The following is a 25548-nucleotide window of genomic DNA, read 5'->3' on the forward strand; positions in this document are numbered from 1 at the left end:
TCATTATCCCCCTTCCTTACAAACTCCCACTCACTCACTTGCCCATTCCAATCAGTACCTGCCCACAACTCCACCAAAACTGCTCTTGAAAAGTATCCAAAAGCTTCCATGTTGCCAAGCCTGATGAGCAAACAGTCTTCACCTTATTCATCATCGCAAGGAGCATTTGGCACTCCTTCCTAGAAACTGTTTCTTCATTGGCTCCCAGCACAACATACTCTTGGTTGTCCTCCTGCCAACTATTTATCAATCTCCCTCTCTCCTCAGTATCTAAATTGTGGAGTTCTCAAGGTTAGCCCTTGAGCTCTCTGCCTTCTCTATACTATCTTAAATTATCTCATCTACTCTATGGCTTAAATTCCATATTTTTTGTATTGATGTTTCCCACATTTATATCTTGATCTGAAACCTCTTCTCTGGAAAAAAAGAAGAAAGAAAGAAAGAAGGAAGGAAGGGAGGGAGGGAGGGAGGGAGGGAGGAAGGGAGGGAGGGAGGGAGGGGAGGGGAGGGGAGGGGAGGGGAGGGGAGGGGAGGGGAGGGGAGGGGAGGGGAAGAAAGAAAGAAAGAAAGAAAGAAAGAAAGAAAGGAAGGAAGGAAGGAAGGAAGGAAGGAAGGAAGGAAGGAAGGAAGGAAGGAAGGAAGGAAGGAAGGAAGGAAGGAAGGAAGGAAGGAAGAAAGAAAGAAACCCGTCTATCCAAATGACTGACTTCTCAACTTGGGTTTCACACTTAAGTCCAAAAGACATCTTCATAAAAAAAAAAAGCCTTCTATAGTCTTTAAGTCTTCAGTAAGAATCTCCACTTTGTTGGTTAAGCACTCCCAAAATCTTGGTGGCATAATTGATTCTCCCTCCCTAACCCTGCTCACACATTCAACCCTGCTCACACATCCTACATGCTCTTTTCATCTTATCTCCAAAAGTAGAGGCCCGGTGCACGAAATTCATGCACGGGGGGGGGGGGGGGAGGGGGGGGAGGGGGGGGAGAGGGGAGGGAAGGGTGTCCTTCAGCCCAGCCTGCACCCTCTCCAATCTGGGATATCCCTCCCCTGCCGGCCTGGTAACCCCCAACTGCCCTCCCCTGCCAGCCTGGTAGCCCCTTAACTGCTCTCCCCTGCTGGCCCAGTCACCCCCAACTGCCCTCCCCTGCATACCTGGTCCCCCCCAACTGCCTTCCCCTGCTGGTCTGGTCGCCCCTAACTGCCCTCCCCTGCAGGCCTGGTCGCCCCTAACTGCCCTCCCCTGCAGGCCTGGTCTCCCCCAACTGCCCTCCCTTGCAGGCCTGGTCTCCCCCAACTGCCCTCCCCTGCCGGCCATCTTTGACCACATGGGGGCGGCCATCTTGTGCGAGGGTGTGAGGGTCAATTTGCGTATCACCTCTTTATTATATAGGATACTTACTGAATCAATTAACCTCCTTCCCTCTCAAATGCCACCACACTGGTCTAAGCCACAGACATTCTCTTCTAGCCTAGTAAAGCAGTCCCTTAACTGATTTCTCATGTCCACATCTCTTAACCATGTCCTAATAAGATTCAATACCTTTCTTACATTCCAGTGTTCATTTATCAATATATTGAAAATACCTTGCACCACAATCAATAAGGACCTGCATATCTATCATTCTATCCTTTGCTTTTTTGTCCTCGCAACTTAGCTTCACACTAAGATAATTCTAATTCAGCTCCTCCCCATCCCATCTCAATATCTTGGAACATATTCTCTATACAGTGCTTCAACTCTCCCTCAAATGTCCGCTCTGCATAACCTTCCCTAGCCATCCTATCTAAAATAGATAGGTCTCTCACATGTTACACTCTATGTCAACTTATTTTTTTTGTTTCTTCCACAAAATTTTTATCAATTTTATTCAGGTATTGCTTCTCCATGTCCATCACTAATGAATCTCTATATTGGGAACAGGAACCATAGCTGTCATATTCATTATTGTACCCTAATGCCTAGCACAATAACTGGTGCAAAATAGGATTGCAAAATACAGAAATGAGCACGTTTACAGTTGTAAGTATGTGTATTAGAGTTCATTCTTATATTATTATTTAGTAATTATTATATTTTCCATATGAACTACTGTAAAACTGCTTTTTCCCACCCCTGTATTTATTGAGGGGGGAAAAGTAAAAACTGTGTGACTTTTTTTCTATGGAATATTAAATGTCATTTTGGGGCACATAAACCTACACCAAAAATAACACAAATAAAAATAACACTAACTGGCCCTGGCCAGGTAGCTCAGTTGGTTAGCGCATCACTCCAATATGCCAAAGTTACAGATTCAATCTCTAGTCAGGACACATACAAGAAGCAACCAATGAATGCATAAATAAGTGGGATAACAAAATCAATGTCTCTCTCTCTCTTCCTGTCTCTAAAATCGAGAAATTAAAAAGTTAAATTTTAAATAAAGATAAAAATAACATTTTTTAAAGAAAGGGGGGAAAAAGAATCTTTACTGTAACCCAAAAAGAAGAATGAAAGTCCTAAATAATAGGGTGATCTTCATGACCGTTTAAGAAATGACAGAACCTGATCCATTCTTGGCCACAGGTGACAATCATGACCTCGTGAGTAGGGTAAAATATGTGGCTCCTTTTCTTGGGAAAAGATTATGGATTCTGTACAGACCACATTCACTACCATCAGTAAACAATGGGCTACAATTGATACAGGGGATAGAGAGACTTTGGAAAAAGAAACTGTAGATGACTCTAGAATCCTTCATACCATGCTAGTGATATAAGATCTTCATACAATCAAATCTAGTTTCTAGTTAAGAAAACTGTAGAGGAAATGTTATTACACATTTACTATAACCACCAATGGCAGTATTCAAAAGAAACAAAACCTTACCACAATGTATGTGTGGGTATGTATCTGAAACTCTAAATTTCTAACATATTTTATTTTTACCCTCTTCAAATCTAATTTGGTTAGAGTCAGCCACATCAAGATTTTTCTGGACTTTGACTCTATCACTGAATGTGCCATGCCCACCATGTAGCAAGTGTGGTGAGGTGAGCAGGGTACAACAGGAACCATCAGAATCATCTGAAAGGCCGGTCATTATTACAAATTCCAGGAATCCATCCTAAAATCTCAGTAAGGGCCCCAGCCAAGAGAATAACTTCACTGAAATGGCAGCTTCCGTCCTCCCACAAAGATAAAACAATTAGTTATCAATGAACAAAAACAGTTCTGGAAGATCTCTTACAAAACTTTAACAACAGAGTTAAACAACAAAATCTGAGAATGACCACCCACACAAAAAGAAGACAGCTTCATTTTGCCTGCATCATCCCATCCCCCAAGCTAGTACTGCTCAACACCACAGGGAACTCCCCAGCTAGAAAGAGTCCCCTTTGCTGGGAAAGAAGAACAGGTAAATGACAAGCTTCCCCAGCCTTCACTGCACAAAGAGACATAGACAGCTCAGAACAAGGAAGAAAAGCAAGAGCTACCAATAGCAGTCACATATAAAGAGCAACACGGGTTCACAGTGACCTGCTCTACAGACAAACCCTGCTTTCTCCACCAAATAAGGTCCAACCCAAAAGTCAGCACAGCTGCCATGAAAGCCCTGTAGATTTCACCAGTTTTCAGCCCACATCTATTGGCATTCACTAATGCCAGCCACCTATATTCCATCCTACTCCCTCCCCACCCTCTCTGGAAACAAGGAACCACAGCAGCAGCCGGCTCAGGCCTCTGAGGCTGCAGGAATCCAAGACTTCAGTCTTAACTTCCACAGCTGACCCCCACTGCCATGGGGCTAGCTATGCACTTATATACCATGGACCTGACCCTTGTCATCAGTCTGCACTTTCTACGTATGCTTAGGAAGACTATGCAGCCATGGGAGAGCACACCTATAGCTAAGGTTCCACAGTTGCTTGTGGCCCCAGATGAAGCCCTGTCTTGTCACTGGCCTGTACTACCACACACCTGCAGCTAGACCCTCCAGCCGTGCACCTGCACACCCCCAGCCTAATCCCTGTCATTAGTATCCACTACTGAGCAATCACGGTAGTGCACATCAACAAGTGCCCCTGCAACTACCAGTGCGTCCACAGTTGTCCCCAGCCCAGGCTGCCTGCCTTGTCTCCCACTACTTACATGTATGTTTGCCACCAGCCCCTGCCTCTACAGAGGGCCTTAGCAGCTAACCCCCAGAGCTGAATGTGTGCACACTACCTGTTCTAGCCACCAGAGCTGTCTGGCCTTCATCCCTAGCTACTGGACCTGGAGGTGCCACTGAGGACCCTTGCAGTCACTGCACACACTCTGTAACACTTGCCAAGGACCACACAGTTGTCAGTGCTGTGGAGGCCTGCGGACTGAGTCAAAAAAATCCCACACCACCCCCGAAACTGGTACAGTAACGCATCCCTGCACTGGGTGCCCTGCAGGCTAGACATAGGGTCACAGCATGCTCCAGCATCCCTCACCCACAGGTAAAAAGCTTCCTGAAGTCTGGTTCACAAAGTTTAAGCCGTTGTTTGTTGTGATTTATTACAGCAATAGAAAATTAATACACCTGGCAAAGAGTTGAACCAATACAAAGCTTAGGAAGTATCCTTACACTTAAGAGTCCCTGTCAGAGGAAGCTGCCCAAGTCCCCATGCAAAGTGGAGAGCTTTGAGTCTGAGGAGCTAGGACCCTAGGCATTGGAGCAATGGAGGCTGAGACCATGCCACTTTATACGCTGTTTCCCCAGGGGCATATTTTGTTCTAACAAGGCTATAGAATAAAGGAGGCAGGAAAAAACTTTATGGTTAAAAATATTTTTCAGAGAAAAAAACACCAACAACTCCATTTTGAACAGTTTGGGGACTAATAAATAGTGTATTTAGCTGTTCTGGAGCTATGGTAGGGCAAGTGGAGTAAAAGGCTACTGAAGTTGGCCAGTTAAACACCTTGGTGCCTTGGGCCAGGATGGTAGAGATGGAGGAATGTGAAAGCATTTGGCACTGATGAACTAGGAAAGGAGAGGGCAAGAAAAATGGCCTTTTTCTTGCTAAGGCAACTGGGAAGATGACAGGTAGCATTTTAGGAAAATAAATGCTGGGGGAAGGAGCAGAGTGAGAGGCAAAGGTTCTGTTCTGGAACTACTAGATAGTTCAGTGGTATTATGAGATAGATATGCAAGTCTGAAAATCAGGAAAATATATAAACTTGAGTGGCCAGTATAAACATGAATTTAAAGCAGTGGGAATGAATGGCATTACCTAAAAGAGAGTGCACAGAGCTGCTTTTTATAATTGTAAAAGGCTCACCAGGCGATTCTCACACATCTGCAGTTAAGAACCACTGCATTAAAGCTAAATATAGGGACTGTGATTTGGTAAAAGAGCAGATGCTTTCCACTAGGCGTTTTCACCATTAGTGCAGTAGTTCTAAGTCAGTCAGACGCTATTCAACTATATACAGGAAAATCCTGCTTTTCAGTTAGATCTCAAGCACTTAACAAGAAAGTATTTTAGTTTGATATGATAGAATGACAAGTAAACCCTCAAGTGACCACTCTACCCCTTAAGATGTGTAGTGTTGATGCCAAAAAGAGTACAAACTGGGGCTGTGGCCACAGTTAGGTATCTAACTCTACTTCTGCATCAACAAGGCACAAATCACAGTTGCAAATGACTTTTTAATGATATTTTCCAGACCCAGGGCTTATCATGCCTGAATCTGTTCCAAGGTATTATCTTTACACTGCCACTTGTTCATTCAAGGAAATAAATGCCCTCACTATGTGAACATAAAGAATACTTAATTGTATAATACCTTGCTAAAACACAAGCGCAATGCATTCTTTGCCCTGGCAAATCATATTCATAACCCCACACATGCCTAGATGTGATAGTAACAGAGGCTGCTAGATGCAGGATACAGGTATATGACAAGAGTCCCTGCACTGGGTATGTGAAGGGAAGAGCTTCGACTCATAGCTCGCCATCCCTTGCCCCGGTGGGGTACTCAAAGGACTCGTGGATGCACCTGGGTAAACCACTCTGCAGCTGCCAGAATCACTATAGAAGACTCTCAACCCACACCTAAAATATCAACAGGCCACTCAGGTTTTCCCCACCTTTGTAATCCCCACCCTCTCACCACCTCCAAAAGCATAGTCATGATTCCAGTTGCTGGCACTTTCTTCTGCTCCAGGACACAGCTCCATCTCTACCCTGTGAGCTTCCAGATGTATATTTAAATGAAAACCCTATGAACCCCACCTGCACTAGCCCAATGCAGCAGCACAGAAACCACCACCTGTTGAGGCAACATTTTAGGCACCAAGCTGCTATATAAATGAGATTCTGCCAAACAGGTATCTTTTTAATAACTATTATTAGAAGGACCTGTAAATAGGGCAAAATGTTTGAATTATGAAATATTTTCATACAATGCAGCATTATACTAAGCAAATTAAGTGTTGTCTAATACGAATATTTTTCTTAAATTCAATACCTCTCAAACTGTTCTATGGAACATTATTTTCTTTATACTTTTTTCCAAAAAAAAGTTTTAAAACCACTGACTTTTCTTCAAATGTATTTTTACTGTATTTCTCTTCTGAGATATATCAACAGTATACTTTACCCAAGACTACTCACGGAAGTTTATGAGATGTACTTTTATACCGCAACAATTCCCAGGGAACCACAGTCATACTGTCATATGTCATCTGGCCAATGAATGTTGGTCTATGTTGGTAATCTTTCTTATATTTTTTGACATATGCCTATCTTTTTATAGAGGTGTTATTATGCACTATCCATTTATACTCTCTGAACACCCATGGATGAATGGCACATATTGTATTTTAGGACCTGTTATTAAATAAATGCAACTGACATGTCTAAGATGGTTTTTCATAGAGAAATAGTTTTGGAGAGCCTCTGAAAATAGAGTTGTACTAAGTAGATAATTAGCTTATTTATAGCAACCATTTCCTCAATAAGCTCCTTCTACCCCTTTCTAAATTCTAAATTTCCTAACTAACCCTTTACAAGCACCAAAGATTCTATAGTTTTACAAGTCCTTCCCTACTGGCTTTACTTTATAAAAATTCATCTGAAGCAATTGTTCTCTAAGGGTAAGGTGGGACCTGGTAAATACCACAGAAGCAACAATGCAATAGTAAGGCACAATATATAAAATTACAATAATAGCAAACGTCTAAATGTCATACCATCAGACTCAAAGAAGAGTTAAGGATATACATTTCTTGGGCTCTTAAATCTTTTTATTCTTCTTCTTTTAAGAAATTATTGGTTAGATCTTCTCCATAAAAGTCACAAGAAATATCTTGAATCACCAGTGTTGTCCTCAATTGGCTCTACAATTTAAGAGGTGACTTGGGCACAAACACAGTTCTTACTTCTTCAGTTTGTGGGGGGTCAGCAACCAATCAAAGAGTAGGGGCTCTTCTTCACCATAAACAAGAAGTAATTGGATTTCTGGTATTCTCAAAAATCTGTCTTCAGAATAACCTTGAACTTTGAGGTCCTTACTTGGGGTATTGCCTTTTAATATTTAATTAAATCTCTCTCTCTCTCTCTCTCTCTCTCTCTCACACACACACACACACACACACACACACACACACACACACACACAGGAATTTTCTTTTCTTAAGCCTAGAAAAAAATGATTTCCTATTGAAATGCTTCTTTGAAATCTTTCCTTATGATAGATTTATCTTTTCTTAAGTGTGCTGATCAATGATCTGGCTTCTGACAATTTGAATACAAGCTGCTTAATTTTATTAACATCTGCTACACAATAATCTTAATATAAGAAGTGGAGCTCTTGGCTATAAGAAATGTACTTGGCTCTCTGCTCTCTTCTCACAAAGCATAGTCCCGAGTGAGTTCATTCACTCTCATATACTGATGACTACCAGATCAGCATCTCTCTTCCCTGATCTCTCACTCTGGCATTCCAGCCCACTTGGCTATTTCTACTAACATCCACATCATCAGAAATTAAACTGAAGCCTTTCCGGCGGTGATGACCTCCCCACAACAATATGCCTCTCGCTAAGGATTCCTCCATCCTTCTCCAGAAGAGAAGAGGAAACACAAGAAGAAGCGCCTGGTGCAGAGCCCCAATTCCTACTTCATGCATGTAAAATGCCCAGGATGCTATAAATCACCACCGTCTTTAGCCATGCACAAACGGTAGTTTTGTGTGTTGGTTGCTCCACTGTTCTCTGTCAGCCAACAGGAGGAAAAGCAAGGCTGACAGAAGGATGCTCCTTCAGAAGGAAGCAGCACTATTAAAAGCACCTCAAATCAATATGAGTGGGAAACCATTCCAATAAACACATGTTGGGTACAAACAAACAAACAAACAAAAACTGAACTTGGCTTCCAAACCAGCTTATCTTTCAAACTATCCCTTTCTGCAAACAGTACAGGCAATCTCCTAATACCCCAAAGGAAAAAGGTGGAAGAAATTTTTGACTCAAACCAACCCTTTATCAAATCTATTAGAAAGCCTTGCTGCTTCTTTTTACAGAATGTTGCCACATATTTCCTCTTCCTCTTGACTCTAGCCAATTCAGTACTAGTATAGGGATTTACTGCCTTATGTCTATACAACCTCAGAATCTCAGCTCCTTACTGCATCTGAGTCTTCCTACACACTGCTACCAGAATAGTCTAGATTGAATATTCTCTTAGCTCTCTTCCAGGTCTAAAATTTTCTATGAAATTAATTTTCCAGCCCTGCTTTTCTCAAGCAGCTTTCTTGTATACTTAGTAACTTCAAATGGTTCACTTCTATCTAACTCATAACTCTTCAGACTGGTTCTCAGGGTAATTCACAATCAGATCCCAAACTACCTACCCTGTTTTCCCAAATACTCTTTAACAGGCAACAAAGATTCCAAGTCAATCTCCTCACTTCTTGTGATTCAGGATTCCTTCATTACTCCAAGCCTTTGAAAGCATTGTATTCACATTCACAATGTTCTTTCTCCCTTCAAAGTCTTACCCAATCAGAAAAGCCTAGCTTCTTTCCCATGTCCTTTGGTCAGCTTGGCCATAACCATAACTCTGTTGCTTCTAAATTCCCTTTAAAACCTTTGCCCTTATATCAAGAGTATTAATTAACCCCTGGCTAGTGTTTCTCAGTGGTTGGAGCATCCCCTTGTGCACCAAAGGGCAGTGGGCTCAATTCCCAGTCAAGGGCACATACCTGGGTTGTAGGTTCAATCCTGGAGCCAGGGATCGTGCAGGAGGCAACCAATTAATGTGTCTGTCTCACTTCAATTCTTTCTCCCCCACCTTCACTTCCTTCCACTCTCTCTAAAAACCAACTGAAAAATATCCTTGGATGAGGATTAACAAAAACAAAAACAAAACAAAAAAGGATATGAATTTGAAGATCACAGTCTTATTTTTTGCTCCTGTATAACCAGAACCTACAACAGTGCCTGATACATAATAGGTAAACCTCCGTTCATAAATATGTGTTCACTGGTAATAACTGACATTTACTGAGCATTTACTATATGCCTATAGGCACTGTTTTAACTTCTTTAACTCTTAGTGAACCATTAAATGACACTTAACTGTCTCTTATTGTTTCACAAATGGCAGTTATATCTCCTCGAATAATTAAGATGCCTTTTCAAAGCAAGTAATGTATCTAGTATGTCTATCGTAATCTCCATAGCGCTGAACACATAGGAAGTTTTCAAATATATACTGGGTACAGTACAAGAGAAGGTCCACTGAATTACAATGTCTTTGGTATGCTATGACTGGTTCTGAAATCTGGTGCAAATTTCTGAAGTCCAGTTTACATGTCTCAGTGTCCTTATCTGAAAAGCCAAAGACTAAATTACCAGACCTGGAAGCACCCTCCCTACTCTAAAATTCTACATCTGATTTTTTTCATATTACCACTTTTCTGGGGTTCTGATGAGTATTAAAAAGAATAACTACCTCATGGGTTCTAAAAATGCAAATTCAGGACTTTTTTGTGTAGAAAATAATTCTAAGAATGATTCATACTCTCAGGCTTCCATCCTCTAATGCTCCACAGGATTAAAAAAAAAAAAAAAAATCTACCACAAAGGCATGACCCAAAAATTCCACATTTCTCCACATCTTTGGTATGAAACAACAGAGGGGAACTGCTCAAAGGACATCTTTAGCCACAAAGTACAGCCTCACTCTGAAGGAGAAGAGCTTCCCACCACAAAACTGAACACTAGCTGTGCTAAGAGGAAAGGTGTTTAAAAGAAAAAAAAAAAAAAATCAACAAATTCCCTGGATCTCCAGACTCCTGATTCAGAACAATGAGCTCACTGGTGGAAATGGAACACATTCTGGGGCCTGCTCTGCCTTGGAAAAAGCATTTAATTTCTCTGGACTTCTTAAGGCACCTACCTGAAAAGGAAGCCAGTGGGGAAACCCATTTACATGTGAAAAATGCACAAATGCATACATTTAAAAATGGGAAAAATATACTTAAAAGTTGTAACACCACTCACTAAGAAGAATAACACCCACTTTGTTCATACTAACTCTACAGCAAATTAATGATGACAGCAAAATCTCTGTGGACAAAAAAAAAGGGATTGTGGCCTCTGCCTCAAGGAATGAAGAAAGTCACACATTATCTTTAAGAAGCATGAAGAAGGATTAAAATGAGCAGAAATTAATTACTCTTTGGTAAGTAGGATAGCAGTCCAGTGCCCTTTCAGACATCCTTGTAGTTCTCTGCCTCCAAGCTGAGCAGCCCTCAGGGTTCCAGAGAAGATTGCCAAATTCTGGTCCAGATCTTTGGTTTATGAGGAAGATAACTAGACCCCGGCTCTCATTCTATAGCTTACTAATAATCCCAGTAGTCAGATTAGGTTCACAATTCAGCCTATCTGTAAATTATTATAAATCCAAATATTATAAAGTTATGGTTTTAAATCTTGAGACTCGATTCATCTTGTATAGTTCATGCCCTAGAACCCTGTATCCCAGAGCAGTCTTGCAGTGAGAAACCTTCAGGTGATAGGAAGAAAACAAATTAAACATGTCAAACACATCTGTAATCCAGCATGAAAGTTCTCTGAGTATACCTAGAAATGTATGTGCATGTAGGTAACACTAGTTTTAAACCACACTCTCTAAAAAACAAACTAAATTTGACGAATGCTTATATAACAACCAGTTTATGAGAATTTTATTTATTTTCAATTAACCTACCTCTACTTCAAGGTCAAACCACACTACAAGCCTCCTATGTTAATAACAGAGAAATACAGTTTAAACCAATAGTTAGAGAATTATTTTCGGTAAAGGGCCATTTTAAAAATATTTTTGCCTTTATGGGCCACCTGACCTTATGGCACAATTCATAGAAAAATGAGTTGTGGATATGACATGAAATATTTAACCATTTAAAAACATAAAAAGCATTTTTACCTTGGGGCCCTACAAAAGCAGGTGGCAGTCTAGATTTGGCAGCTGGCTTAGGCAGAGTTTAAGACCAGAGGCCTTGGAGACAAAAGGGAAGGAAGGAAGATATTTGCAAAGAACTTCGTTCTTTTCCTAACCCTATCTCCATCCCCCTTTCTTTAAAGAAGGCTATTTAGAACAAAATAAAATGAATAGAGAGAGTCTCCATACACTTTATTTTCCACTTTCCCTGCTTTTTCTCATCTCAAGAAAGGATACAAAATGCAGTAACCAGAATCATTAGAATGAACATAAATAAAACAATGATTCATTGAAGAAAGGAAGTAGCTTGCTAAGAAAATTTTAGATATCTCCAATTATTTTTACATATGATTTTCATACTACCTTGTTACTAATAAATATATCTTATCTTCCTGTGCTAAAAGGTAGAGGGAATACAACCTGGACTACTGCCAATCTCTAATTCAGCTTGCAGAAAGTAAAAGATGATCTAACTACCATCACCTTTTCTCCGTAATGCTTTCCTCAGAATAAATATATCCAATTTTTAAAAAATTAAATTTTATTATAATAATCTTCCATTTTTCCCTTAACTTGCATATGAACATAATCTACCCTTATATTTTCTGTAACATATTGCAATTTAGAATCCCAAAAATGTAAGTGAATTTTAGGCATCCAGACAAAGGATACATTCAATCATCCAAAAATGCTAGATATCTTTTTGAGTATTAAAATTAAGCCTTTTGACCACTCCTTCCTAAAACGCAAAGTGCTAACAAAGAGCAGTGTATAAAGAATAGGCTTTTGGCTAGACTGCAGCCAAACTGGTTTTCAACAGGGTTGATTTTTGCTCATAGGACATTCAACAATGTCTGGGGACATTTTTGGTTGCTACACCTGAGGGAAAGGAGAGAAAAAGGTGTTTCTGGCATATTTTGAGTAGAGACCAGGGATGCTGCTACAACACATAGGACAGCCCCCCCCCCCCCCCCCACCACCACCACCAAAATGTTACAATAGCAATGATGATGTAAGGCAGCCAAAGATAGAATTTGTACAATTTTAAGCTGAAGTGCTTCAAGGTTGATATTTTCTTTAGAAAACAGCATGTTAAAGTTAAAAATTTAATGTAAAATATTTACTGGGTTGGTGTGGCTCAGTGGTTGAACGTAAGCCCGTGCACTGGAGAGTCACAGGTTTGATTCCAGGTCAAGGGCTCTTACCTGGGTTGCAGGTTTGCTCCCTACACCAGTTGGGGCAGATGCAGGAGGCAACCAATGTGTCTCTCTCTACCTATCTCCACCTCTCTCTCTCCCTCCTTCTCTCTCTCTCTCTCTCTCTTCTCTCTCTCTCTCTCTCAAAACAATGGAAAAATATCCTCAGGTGAGGAGTAACAAAATAAAAAAACTATTTAATGGATAACTACTATATGCTTGTTGGCATAAAAGTACTAATAACATTAAAGCATCTCACAGAAAAAAACTATGTTATGACCTCAAGAAACTGAGTTCATTTAAAGCAAAGGATTTACTTCCTCCTATCATAAGGCAAATTTAGCAATACTCAAACACTAGGTTTGAACTCCATTTCAATACAATTAACCCTCACACTTATTTGATCCTAAGCATGATTTCAAACTTAAAATTAGCAGCATGGCTTGCAATCTGTTACTGAAAGAGAAACCCCTTTTAGCTAAAATAGTCTGCTTCCTCTTGACAACTATAAAAAAAAGCAAAATTCACTCTTTTAGAGTTCCTCCTCCCCTCCTTAGTTCTACATGTACTGGAAAAGCAGATACTACTATGAACTTGACCACCAAGACAGGCGGGGTCAAGATGCAATGACTTTATGATCCAGCAACCAAAGATCATGTACAGCTGCTGAATATCCTCCCATTTTCTTAAAGAGCTCTATGGAAGGGAGGGAACAACAAGCAAAAACACACTGTTGTACTAAAAAAAAGCTAATAATTAAGCAGGGATCAGAAGCAGCTACTGAACTACTCCTTCTAGGAAAATCTTAATACTTATGCCATCTGTCAAAAAAGGCCAAAGTTTTAACAGCCATCACAAAAAGCAATAGCTGACTCAAAGTGAAAACAACAAATAAAATTGGTAATTTTAGTCAATGTTTTTTCCACAACCCAGAAATCCCTTCATGCTAATGAATAACAGAAAATCCCCTGCAAAACAGGATTGCAACATCCCCAAATAAACGGACTTGTTTAGGCCCTGACAGCAGTGCTGATCTGGAAACAACACATGCAATTCAATTTATGAAATAAACTGAAACCTTCAGACCAGATGCAGTCACGAGTGTTTGTCCCCAGGGTATACAGGAAGTTAGCTGAGTGTTAGTGAAACGTGCTGTGCTGGGCAGGAGTCCCGCAAGATTGTTGGACACAGGAGCGGGTAGAGGACACCAGCCTCGCCAGAGGCTTTCAAGCTCTTGCATTCCTCCTAAAGTCTGGTTGCCACCACTGTCAAAGTTTCACCCCTTCCCAAAAGTCACAGATCTCAAACATTATACCCCCAAAAATGAAACAAGCTCCCATATACATGCCTGCCCAAATACGAGCAACAAGCAGTTTAGACAGAGTGCACTGGAGTGTGAAGAAGCAGGGAAGATCATGTTTTTCTATGTATCATTAAAGATTCACAAATTTCTTAAAGCAAGATAAAACAACTGGAGAATGGAGGTAAAATTTTATTAAACATCATCTATGTTGGACTCTTTAAAAAGTACTAGAGATGTAAAGCGTTTAAGCTTATTTTTATATGTGTATTATACTTTTACAATAAAAGTTAAAAAACCAAAAGGCATAATAGTCCCCACTTTCCAGTTTCTTTCAATTGAATACTTATGTAAAGACATTCTCACTTTATAAATGTTATCTGGGTACAATAATAAAGTCTGAAACTTCATATTCATATTTCCCATCAGTCCCAAAAGTTAATATTAATCCCTATGGTCCTATGATATACTTGTTATTTAAAGATTGATCATTTGTTATACAAAACCTGGCTCATTAATTTAATTCTCCAGATCCAAACAACAGACATCATATTATACAAACAGTTGATCCTAAGTAACTTGAGAAATATGCTTGTAAGAAGTGATAAAGCATTTCAGAAAGACCTTGACAATGTTTCTCCTTTCTAGCTGCTGGAATTCTTACATTACCTCAAAACATCATCTTCAGGGCATTAGGCCCTTGCCAGTCTTTCATTCAGAGTTGAATTTTTATTAATTTTTCTAGCTGAGATTTATTAACCCTGAAATATATATATGCTAAAAAGATAGACCAGCTGTTGCCTCCAGGCCTCAAAGAAATTCCTCCCAGGAGAACAGGGGGAAAGCCTTCCAAAGACTATCTTAGAGGCAGACAGCTGCTCTAGGGTGGGAGAAACTAAAGCACCCTGAGTTGGGCCCACTTTTGCCCCAGAGTCTGGCCAAGTGGTGGGAAACACGGAGTTGTGGGAGGAAGGAAGGAGTGAAAGCCAGAGTAACAGCAAAATAGATTGCTCTTAGTCTAGGATGGTTTTAAAACATATCTTGTAAAATGGACTATATACCTTCCTGAAGGTTCCATATTAACTGAAAGAAACTAAAATGGACAAATCAGAGGAGTTCAATCCCTTCCTAGATAAATCATTCCACTTGTATCAACGACATATAGTGACTGCCTACCTTGGCTCTAATATAACTAAGGAATTCTGTAGCCAACCACAATTATGATACACTGCAACCTAAGTTTTGCTGTTTGGTGTTCTCATCAAATTAAGGTTTACATGACAGTAGTAGTAAAAAAAAAAATGAGTAAATAAAAAATCAAGTCAAATGCTGGATGCTGGGCTACATAATGATTTTCATTACAATGTTTAGCTCTGAAGAGAGCTAGAAGACATTCTGGGGGAGGTATAAATCTTAAGCATTAAGTGTTTCAGTAAAAGGAGCATATTCATTAGGGCTTCATAATAAAACTTATATTTAAAAAATAACAGTCATAAGCTAAGGAGAAACATGTTCTCTGGCTTCCCCATCAGGTCTTTCACAAGTAGGCTGGGGCCTAATAGTAGATAAAGGATTACTAAGAGGCAGTACAGCTAGCAGCTGACAGCATAGACCCCCAAAGGCCACCTATTCAAATCTCAGCTTTTAGCTGTGTGACTTTGGACAAGTTCATCTCCCTGTGCCTCAGTTTCCTTACCTACTGTGTGACGGTTGTGGAAATAGAATTTATCATGGAAGACTGATATCAGGCACGAGTTAGGCTTACAGCAGGTTCATACTGTCCACCTGCTTGGGGATTTAGTGGCTCTCCGAAACTAAATCAGCAAAGAGTGCCTTCTTCCTGCACAGAAATTCAGTACTGAAAACCGGAGAAGCATACCCTTAAATACAAAAAGCTCCACCTACCAAACCCTCTCCTCTTGCACAGAAAACAGAAAACACACAGGGCCTTCTCTTCTAGCAGCCAGTCACTTTCCATGAAATGCTTTACACTCTAAGCAGAAATTCAGCCCCTTGACAAAGACTAGGGCTGTATATTAAAATATTGGATTAACTTTGCCTGAGATGTCCCAGTAACTGAATGAGTCATTCACTTCTTCAGCAACAGTAAAATGTCAAGGTTGTCAACTGCAGCCCCAGATGTTTGCATAAATCATTTCCAAGTGATCATCAAACTAAACCCCAAATACCTTATTCAAGATAACACTTTAAGTTAAATATATCAGTTTTTATGATTTTTCCTGTAATGAAGAAAATTTTGAAAATAATGTTACTGAGGGTAGGGGCGGGGAGGAATTACAGTAAAATGCGTCCCAAAATTATTAAACAGAATATTAAACAAAGCCTAAAATTCCTCCTTTTCCTCTTGCTTCACAGGGTGTATCCTTTTTAAAACTTTTTTCCAATCTTAACAAGCATTAAACAAACTCTAAACTCAAGATTTAAAGATATCCCATGTTATATATCTCACTATATTTTTCCCTATCAGACTACTGTACTTAGAAGAAACAGAAGCTTTAAAAATTTTTGATACATCTGTTTATAACAAGATTTTCACTACCTCACACCTGCAAAATACTTTGAGTGTTCTAAACCGATGGTAGCATCCACATGGAGGTCTCGTTTCACTTCTATAATAATTCAGGTAAAGTCAGTTTATTTTATTTCAAATAAAGTCAAGCCTTTTGCCCTAACATATCAAGAGAACAAATGACAAGGAGATTCTTTGGTCCTTTAAATTGTTTCTCTCTCTCTCTCTCTCTCTCTCTCTCTCTCTCTCTCTCTCTCTCTCTCTCTCACACACACACACACACACACACACAATCAACTTGCTCTTCTACGTTTCTCTATCCCTAAGTAGTTGTCAGATCAGTTTGTCAGGGTTTTGAGTTTCTCAGGTTCATTCATTACAGGGGATACTACACAATACCCAGTTCAACTAAAACTTCCTTAGTGTACTGGTCATTGGCAATTAACTAGAAATGAAAATTACACGCGGCGCGGCATCCTCCCAAATAGAACTGCCTGTCTCCGTTGGCTTATTCTTAGCAACTTTAAACCAGAGACTGAAGAAGGGTCCTTTTCCCCACGCGTCTGACAATTCGACCGCCGGGCACAGGGCGGAGCGCCCCACAGCTTCCGGCCGGAGTATAACACGCGCTTCCCCACTGGGCTCTCCCACGTCTGCTCCACACCAACCCGATGTCACAACCGAAGAATGACGACACTTCAAAACCAACCCTGCAGATTCACATCTAAGAGGACTGCAACACCAAATAAACTTTTGTTTATTTCTGGAGTGGGGTAAAAACGCCTCGCAGATGGGGTCTTGTTGGATCCATTTACGCGACTGGATGCGCGCTCGGGGCCTGTGCAGCTTAACCCTGTGCGGGCCGCGGGGCTGCCCCAAAGCGGGGGGACGGCGCTGCGCCGGCGAGGGAGCGCCTCGCGCCGCGCCCGTTCTCCAGCCGGCAGGTGCCCGAGGCCAGCCCCGCAGGCCCGCGTGCGAGTCCAGGAACCGGGCCACGTCCCCTGAGCGCGATCCCGCCAGGGCACGCCGCCCGGCACTTGGTTAACTCGGCGCGGCCGGGGTAGAGCAGGCTCTCCGCCATCCCAACGCGGCAAAGACGGGCTGGAGGAGTCTTCCTCCAGTTCGGGCTCGCCCAGCCCCGGGGGGGGGGGGGGGGGGGGGGCGGGGGGCGCAGGGGGGGAGTCCTCCGGGAGAGGGAGAGGGCCAGGAGCAGCGGGTAACTACGCCCCCCTCTCCTGCCTACCATCTGGAAGTCAGCACCCCGGTGCTTACCTGGGGGAAGGAGCCCTCGCGGCGCTGGCCCTTGGGGTAGTCTAAGTGACCCCGGTCCAGCATCAGGTAGAGCGAGAATATCACCACACAGAAGATCGCGCTGCCGAACACGGTGAACTGGCGGCTTAACTTCATCTTCCCGCGACGGACTCGGGGCCAGGACACCGTCTTCACCCCAAGGAGCCGGACTGCGGACTCTAGGAAGCGGCCGCCGGAGGTCCCCCACTTCCCAGCTGTGCTCTCCTCGCTTTCTCTGGCGGATGCGGGTCCCGACCACGCTCCGCACCTTCTCTCCGGCGCCACCACGCGCCCTCGGCCTTTGCCCCGGCCCACCGCCCTCCCTGGGCGTCGCTCCCCACGCGGGACCCGCCTACAGTCCGTCCAGGGCCCGGAAAACTTAATCGCGAGCTCAGTGCCGGCACCCGGCAGGCCGAGCGGGGCCGGCGCTGGAGAGGTCGCTGCTCGGACTTCCTGCCTCCGCCGCCCGACCGAGTCGGCAGGAAAAGTTTTCTCCACAAAGGGCAGGCGTGTCCTCCTCACCCAGAAGGTGTGGGTTCGGCAGCTCCGGGGCCGATGGCGCGGCGCTGGGACCCACGAGCCGAGGGGGTATAAAGACTCGGGTCGGGAGGAGCCTGGCCCCACAACTTAGCACCGGGACAACCGGTCCCGCCTCCGCGGCACCGCCCCCGCCGCCCTAAACGGAGCCCCTTCCTGCTGCAGCTACCGCCGCAGCTGAGGTCGGGTCGGGAAGCGACCGGGGTGAGAGGACGCAAGAATCGGGCAGGAGTTGCCCCCCACCCAACGGGCGCCCACCCGCCTGCCTATCCCGCCCCCCGCCGCCCCTTCCTCTCCGCTCCCCAACTAGGGCTGCGATGAGAGGGCGTAGGGGGCGGGCAGCGGCGGCGGTGGCGCGCGGAGGAGGAAAAGGAGAGCAAGGAGAGGACTATCCCTGGAGAGCAGCCCGCTCCAGCTGCAGCCGCAAGTCCCCTCCTTCCTTCCCGCTCCGCAAACGTGGAGATGGCGGCAGCAGCGGCGAAAGGAAGCGCTGGTTCTCCAGCGCCACTCGGCGTTCCTAACCGCCCGCCACTAGCAGGAGGAGACGACGGCGGCGGCGCGGCTGCCGCTGGGTCAATAGGCGCCCGCTGCCCGAGAGCTGGAGCGACGGCTGGCCCCGCCCCTCACCGACGCGCCGGGATGAGGAGGCGGGGCCACCAGCGCCCAATCACAGCGCGCCTCCCGCCGGGCCCGCCCCGCGTCTGCCGCCCGGCGCCCCGGCAGTGGGGAGACCTCAGGCAGCTCTGGTCCCTACGAGGCAGCTCTGTGGGGGTTCAAGCCCTCGGAGGCTTTCAGGTGCCCGCCGCCCACCTTCCGCAGGGGCTGAAATTCCTCCCCGGCCCCCTTTCGCTGTTCAGGCTTCCCGTCCTTGAAGACCCGGTCTTGGCGTGCCTGGGACGGGAACTCTGGAGCCGTAGGAAAAGAAGAGAAATGAGTTTCAAATTTTGTTCAGACTCATCTTTTCTCCCGTTGCTGTTGGTGGCTTCCTGGTGAAACCTGAGGGAAAGCAGCCTGCCAAAGCACGCTCCAGCCAGGTGTGGACCTCTGGCCACAGAATCTTTGAGGGGAACCTGAGAAGTGACGCCTAGGCCAGTTATTGATTGCCTTCCACTCCAAATTCACCCTTTTTTGACTGTGCTGTGAAAAGGCATCTGGGCCTTTTAAAGTAAGTTTCCCTTTGCCAGCGAGGGCTGACGCTGTGTCAGTAGAGGGTGCTGAAGAGACAGGACAGGAAAGAAATGCGGGGAGGGGGGTGTTACCTGGGTTTGGGGTATTGGTAGGCAAACTCTTGCAGCATACCCGACTTTCTCTTATGCCAAGACAGCAGTTTTCTCCCACGTCCCCAACTCTAGTGTTTTCGTAGTGTCTAAAGCGAGACTCCACAACCACCTGTGGCCACAAAAGCCAAACTCGTGAGACCGGTGCTGGTGAACAAGGAAAGCGATTTACTTGGGTGTCGGCTACCAGAGAAGATGTCAAGGTCATATCTCAAAGGCCATCCTAACATCTCAGTGCAGATAGGGGTTTTTATGAGGAGGGAAAGGGAAAACAGAACAGAGATCAAGGGGAGGGGGTTGAAAAGTTCTCTATGTGGAGACCAGCACAGTCCGTTCTGATAAGGGCCTTGACACGGGTCACGTGATGGTCTGGTGTGCATCATCCTGGCTTTTGTAATCCTGGTGTTACCATTGAAGGTCAGAATCCTAGAGCTGGGATGACTGAAGGTCGGAGTCTGTATCTTCTGAAGTTAGTTCCTAGGATTCCTATACAAACAGAAATTCTGTTTATCTATGTAAGCTACATATTAGTCAGAATCAGCATTTACAGAAACAAGGTCAAAAGAATGGTGGGTTATAATTTCCCACTGTTACAACACTGCCCCATGAAGAGCTTTCCCCGCATACTAGAGACAAGCTTTGAAGCAAGTTCCAGAGGGCAGATTTTCAACAAGTTCTGCAGGTGTGACACCTTAGTGAGTTCTCTGCCATTCAGTGAACCAGGCTGTTCCCTTTCCAATCAAGGCTGGCTCTTAGCCCGGGAGGGCCTGGGGGAGTTCTTCTTTGGGAACTCTCTCTCTCAGCTCAAAGATTAGTTTAAGGTTGTTAGCTCCTTGTAGCTGTTATTTCTATATTTTCTATGGTTCTCTTTTCACTAGTGAATCCCTCATTACTCTAACCCCCTGTTATAGTTAATAATTATTCGTATTAAGCTTTTTATTTTTATTACGCTTTGCCTGTAGCCACTAGCTTGCTTGGTTGATTGAAGGAAACTTGGACTCAATGATGACCTGGAGTTTGTGAGGTTGAGATATCAGAGCTTCCTGATATAATGTGGAACAGGGAATCCAAAGGCTTTGGGAAATGTTATACTGGACTTATCATATTCAAACTGCATATCCATTGCCCATCTGTTCTATGCAAAGGGCTATAAGACATTCCCTTCACTGAAGAATGAGAAATTAGTGAGGGAAAGATAGGCACCTTTGAAAATTTCTGTGATGTTCCCCTCTGTATGCCATATATGACTATAGATGATGCAATTACGGAGATGGGCTCCTTAATTTCAATGGGAATGACAGGATCCAGAATAGTGATAGTACATTGCAGACAAGGAAATACACAGATTTTTTAAGGTTTACTAGACACTGGCTCTGAATTGATGCTAATTCCTGGGGATGCTCCCAATTGGTTCTGTTAGTTCAGTTGATTCACATAGCCACTGTGTGGTTATTTTCGCAGTTCTAGAACTGACAATATTCCAACATTAACTTTCTTGCCCATGGGTTGAGGTCCATTACAGTACAAAGAGCTAAGTGGAAGCTCCTGGACCTTTCACTTCCTTTCAAGATAGTAAACCCGAAGCAATTAATACCTCCATAAAAGATTTACCAGCTTGGCCAGTGCAGAAGTCATATAGATCTTAGAGGTGACTGTGGACTATTATAAACTTAACCAGGAGGTAATTCCAATTGCAGCTGCTGTTTCAAATGCAGTATTTTTATTGGAACACAGCACCTGGCAATTGTTATATAGCTATTGACTTGGCTAATGGTATCTTCTTCATACTTATTTATAAAAACCACAAGAACCTGTTGGATTTTACCTAATAGGGTCAACAGTGTACCTTCAGAGTATTTCCTCAGTGGTATAATTAGTTCTCCTTAATATCATCTACAAAGATGTTAATTGTCTTGACATTCCGAAAAACACCACATCAGTTCATTTTGGTTGTTCATAATGACAACATTGTGCTGATTGAATCTGATGAGCAGGAAATAGCAAGGATTTTGGATGCCTTGGTAAGATATATTTGAACTAGAAGTCAGAAGATAGTAACCATGAATATGATGTGACAACTGTTAAGTGGTCCTGGCAAAGCCCATACCTCAGGAATGGGATAAGTTCAAGATGGTACACACAATATAAGGAAATAGCCACTGTGATAGGAATGCAAGCAAATGGTGTGGTTTAGAAATTATGAGAATGGGTAAGAAGAGTGAAGTGATTGCCACACATTGGTCAAAACAATCATGCGGCTATGCTAGGGAAGCAACAACCCAGATCATAGAAAAGGAAGACCCTACACCCAGGGAAGTCAGGAGTTGGGGGAAGAATCATTTTCTCCTTTTTGCTCTTACCTTTAGGTCACTTGGCCTGACCTGGCATCTCAGAATGCTTTAGTAGCTATGAATCCCCATTCTTAACTTAGATCCTAGGTCTTTAGGACTTGGGTCCTTACTCCTTAGAAACTAAATACTGTTGACCTTACAAGTGGATGACCTTCACCCAAGATGACAGCAAGTTTAATTTTCTGGACATTAATATGACCCCCTAGCCTAATACTATTGTCAGTTCCTGTGTCTCTCTCTACCATCTAAGAAAAAAACTTTTCTTAGATCATAGCTACTCTCTGAATTTAATTGATTGCTGTGTCTATCACTCCCTTCTGACCCTACTAACAAAAACTTAACAACTGTTCCTTTGAACACTGAAGAATCAAACATTGACCCCCATGTCAGCAAAATGCTGTTGCTGAAGTCACTACAAATCTATTAGCATAATACAGTTCACCTGGGCCATCGTACTATAATGGCAAGGCTAGTTGGCTCTGATAGGCAGATTGTTTCTTCCAAAGCACTCCAGCCTGCTGTGCAGAAATTATTTAGTCCCTATCAAGGAGTTTGTCCATCACAAGGGACACAAAACTGACTCACTCCTTGTTGTAATAAATGATACCTAATACTCCTAATATAATTTATGCCCCCAATAGGGTACTACTTGTTATGTGGACATCAGGCCTATAACTTGTCTGACAAACAAAACAGTCTAAACTCTCTGATGCAAGTAATCATAGTCACATTGCACCAGGCTTCCTGCTGGCCAGTCAGGGTAGAATATATTTAAATGCCAAAGCCTGTTGCTGCACTCATATTAATGAATCAGGGAAGATGGAGCAATCTATTTCCTACCTTAGAAAGTAGTGTGGCTCTCTAAGGTCAACTGCAGCAGCACCTGAGACATACTTAGCTGGCTTGGTTCTGGATGGGGAGCCTTTTTTCCTTCAAGTTGGCCTGATCATCTTGCCAGGAGTCATAGTCATAGTCACTCTCAATTGATGTGGCTTAAGACAAACAGAAAAGACTTGATACAAGCCCCTATAATTAATCAGTACAATTAATAAGATCATCTAATGGGTAACTTGAACTCCAGAAAATAGTTGTTACTTGGATATATGGGAGGTCGAGGGGTAGAGTTACTGAGAGACAGCTCTGCCACCACATAACTATACATGTCTTAACATAGGCCAGACAGACAAGTCTGACCAGAGTCTTGTTGGAATGCCCTGCAATTCCTCCTTGACCAAGGAGAGAGAAGCTTCTTGTGAGGGGCTTTATTGCAGAAGACTGCCATAATATTTATTCTCATCCATCTCCTTAGTATCAGTTGAGCACAGGACTTTCCATCTTACTCCACCCCCCTTCAAATACAGCTACAAGCTTTTATGTAAATCTAGAAATTATCTGGCTTTAGTTTAGATGACTTCTCAGTAGAAGATTAACCCATTACTCGTGACTCTGTCATGGGGTCCCTCCAGTTAGGTCATCTTATGGGGCTAGAGATGTGGGGAAGTGACTCCATGCTGATATTTTTGCTGTATAAGTAGTAATTGTCTGAATCTAGTTGAGCCTGTTACAATCCTACTTGCTGAATCTCTGCAACTGTGGCAAACCAACATAACAACTCAGTAGTGATCCCTGTGGCTGTATTAGCCACCACAGTGCTGCTTAGAGGCTGCTCGACCACTTGTTAGTTCGAAAGGATAAGATTATCCTAATCTGAAGGGTGAATAAAGCCATTCTAATTTAGAGGGAAATAATCATGCCAAAAAATAGGAGTGAGCAGAAGTGAAACTTTGACATATTAGGGTAACCAAAAGCTGCAGGAATGGAATAAGGAGTGAGAGAGATTGAAGACACAAGAAAAAGAAAAGTTAAGTGAAAGATCAAGGTGGTAGAGAAGATAGAGTGATGGGACCAATAGCTCTGATGGAGAGAGTCACTGTGGAAAGGAAGAAGACCTCCTTCCCCTCTTCTGTCTCGAGGAAATCAACCTTCTCTCCATCCTTTCCAGTTCCCATTATCATCTGGCGTATCTTTACCAGGTCTGCTGACTAATCTTGTCCTACTGTCACCACTTTCCAATATTCCATGTTTGTGATATTTTAAAAATGTCTATCACATGTTCTTACCTAAATTCCATCAGTAGTTTCCCAGCACCCTCAGGTTTGATTTTAATCACATTATTATGGACCCTAAGTTTCTTTACGTTTTGACCTATGTCTTTTTATGCAGTCTTTGTTTCCTACCATTCTTTCACACATAATCTTCACTCTAGTTATGCTGAATAAGTTGCTTTCTCTCTAATGAGCCAAGCAGATAGGGTCTCTGTGTATGGTTGTATAGACTGAACTTTGAATATCTTCTCAAGGTCAATTTGTATAGTTATTAGAACTATTTTCTAGAATATGGCAGTAAAGTGTCTTGTTTTAATGAAATCAATATTATATGACAATTTTGTGGCATATGGAAGTAAATTACTTTGAAGGAAGGGCCAATTTTATAAAAACTTGAACAAAGGTGCACCTCTGACCCATGGTATAATTATTTATGTTTGGAATGTGCTCCAGCTGCCTTGTCCACCAGCAAATTACTTCTCATTCCACACAATAAAGCTCAAATATTATATCTCTTCAAATATTACCAGGTATTTGTTATAACTACTTATCTCATAGTCTGGAAATATTTGTGTTATCACACTTTTCAGTTGCCTAGTGTTGTTTTCAGTATTCATCTTTATTCATTTTATCCATGAGGTGTTCCAGTTCAGAAGGAGATTTCTTACTTATTACCTCACAGTAAATAAGAACTGTGTGCTTGCCCTCTTCCTCTCCTTTCCAGAGTGATTCTCTCCACCAGAGCTATTAATCCCCATCACTGTATCTTCCCCAGGCCTCACCTCTGAGGCAATGTGAAATTTCTTACATGAGTGGCCAGATAACTCTATAGACAAGAGACAAGGGAGAATGATTTTTCTATGCTTATACAGGTGAAGGAGGCAGCTGTCTATGGCTTGAGAGTCCAAGAAAAGTAGATGTGAGGATGATCCAGGAAGGCCTCATTCACCAGCATGTAAGAGCAATGGTCACACAAGGAGTGCCCAGGGATGTGAAAATATCATATTGTGTCCTTTTCCCTACCCACATAAATACATGGAGGTTTATTAGAATAAGCACTCACTTTAATCTTGAACAGGAAAAGAGCCTGGGTTGAGGTTTCTGGAAGGCATGAGGTCTAGCTCCATGCTTTTAGTGATGGGAGGATCTATATAAGAGCATCAGGTTATATTTGGTAACAACTGAAAAGTTGGAAAGGGGTATGGACAAAGTTCTAAGAACTTTACAAAATTTTATAATTATGATTGGATAAAACTATAAAAGATGGAAAGTTCAATCATTTCCCCCCCTCTACCTATTGGAAAAAGTGGTCTACCAAGGGCCCTGAATATTTCTACAAATTTCTCTGGGTATGCTAAGAATGCCAGGCCCTAAATACTCATGTTCTTTCTGAGGGTTGCATTTGCAATGAGGAACCTTGAGAAACCAATATCTTCTCCCAAACAAAGAGCAGGCTTGGTTAACAAACACTATAAAAGCAGTAAGTTCCCCAAATT

General features: G+C 42.8%; 1 protein-coding gene and 1 pseudogene across 2 annotated transcripts in view; one reads left to right on the top strand and one right to left on the bottom strand.

Moving 5' to 3' along the window:
• Positions 1–18924, bottom strand: part of MAN2A1 (mannosidase alpha class 2A member 1) — a 158989-nt gene extending 140065 nt beyond the window's left edge. The window contains exon 1 of the mRNA XM_079799328.1: positions 17765–18924. Within this exon, the coding sequence (XP_079655454.1) occupies positions 17765–17899 (135 nt within the window). The 5' untranslated portion in view covers positions 17900–18924. The remainder of the gene's footprint in view (positions 1–17764) is intronic.
• Positions 8049–8756, top strand: LOC307115850 (small ribosomal subunit protein eS27-like; annotated as a pseudogene). Its single transcript has one exon. The product of its transcript is annotated as a small ribosomal subunit protein eS27-like (transcript).
• Positions 18925–25548: the final 6624 nt, after the last annotated feature.

This window comes from Cnephaeus nilssonii, assembly GCF_951640355.1.
Source record: "Cnephaeus nilssonii genome assembly, chromosome: 2".
NCBI lineage: Eukaryota > Metazoa > Chordata > Mammalia > Chiroptera > Vespertilionidae > Cnephaeus > Cnephaeus nilssonii.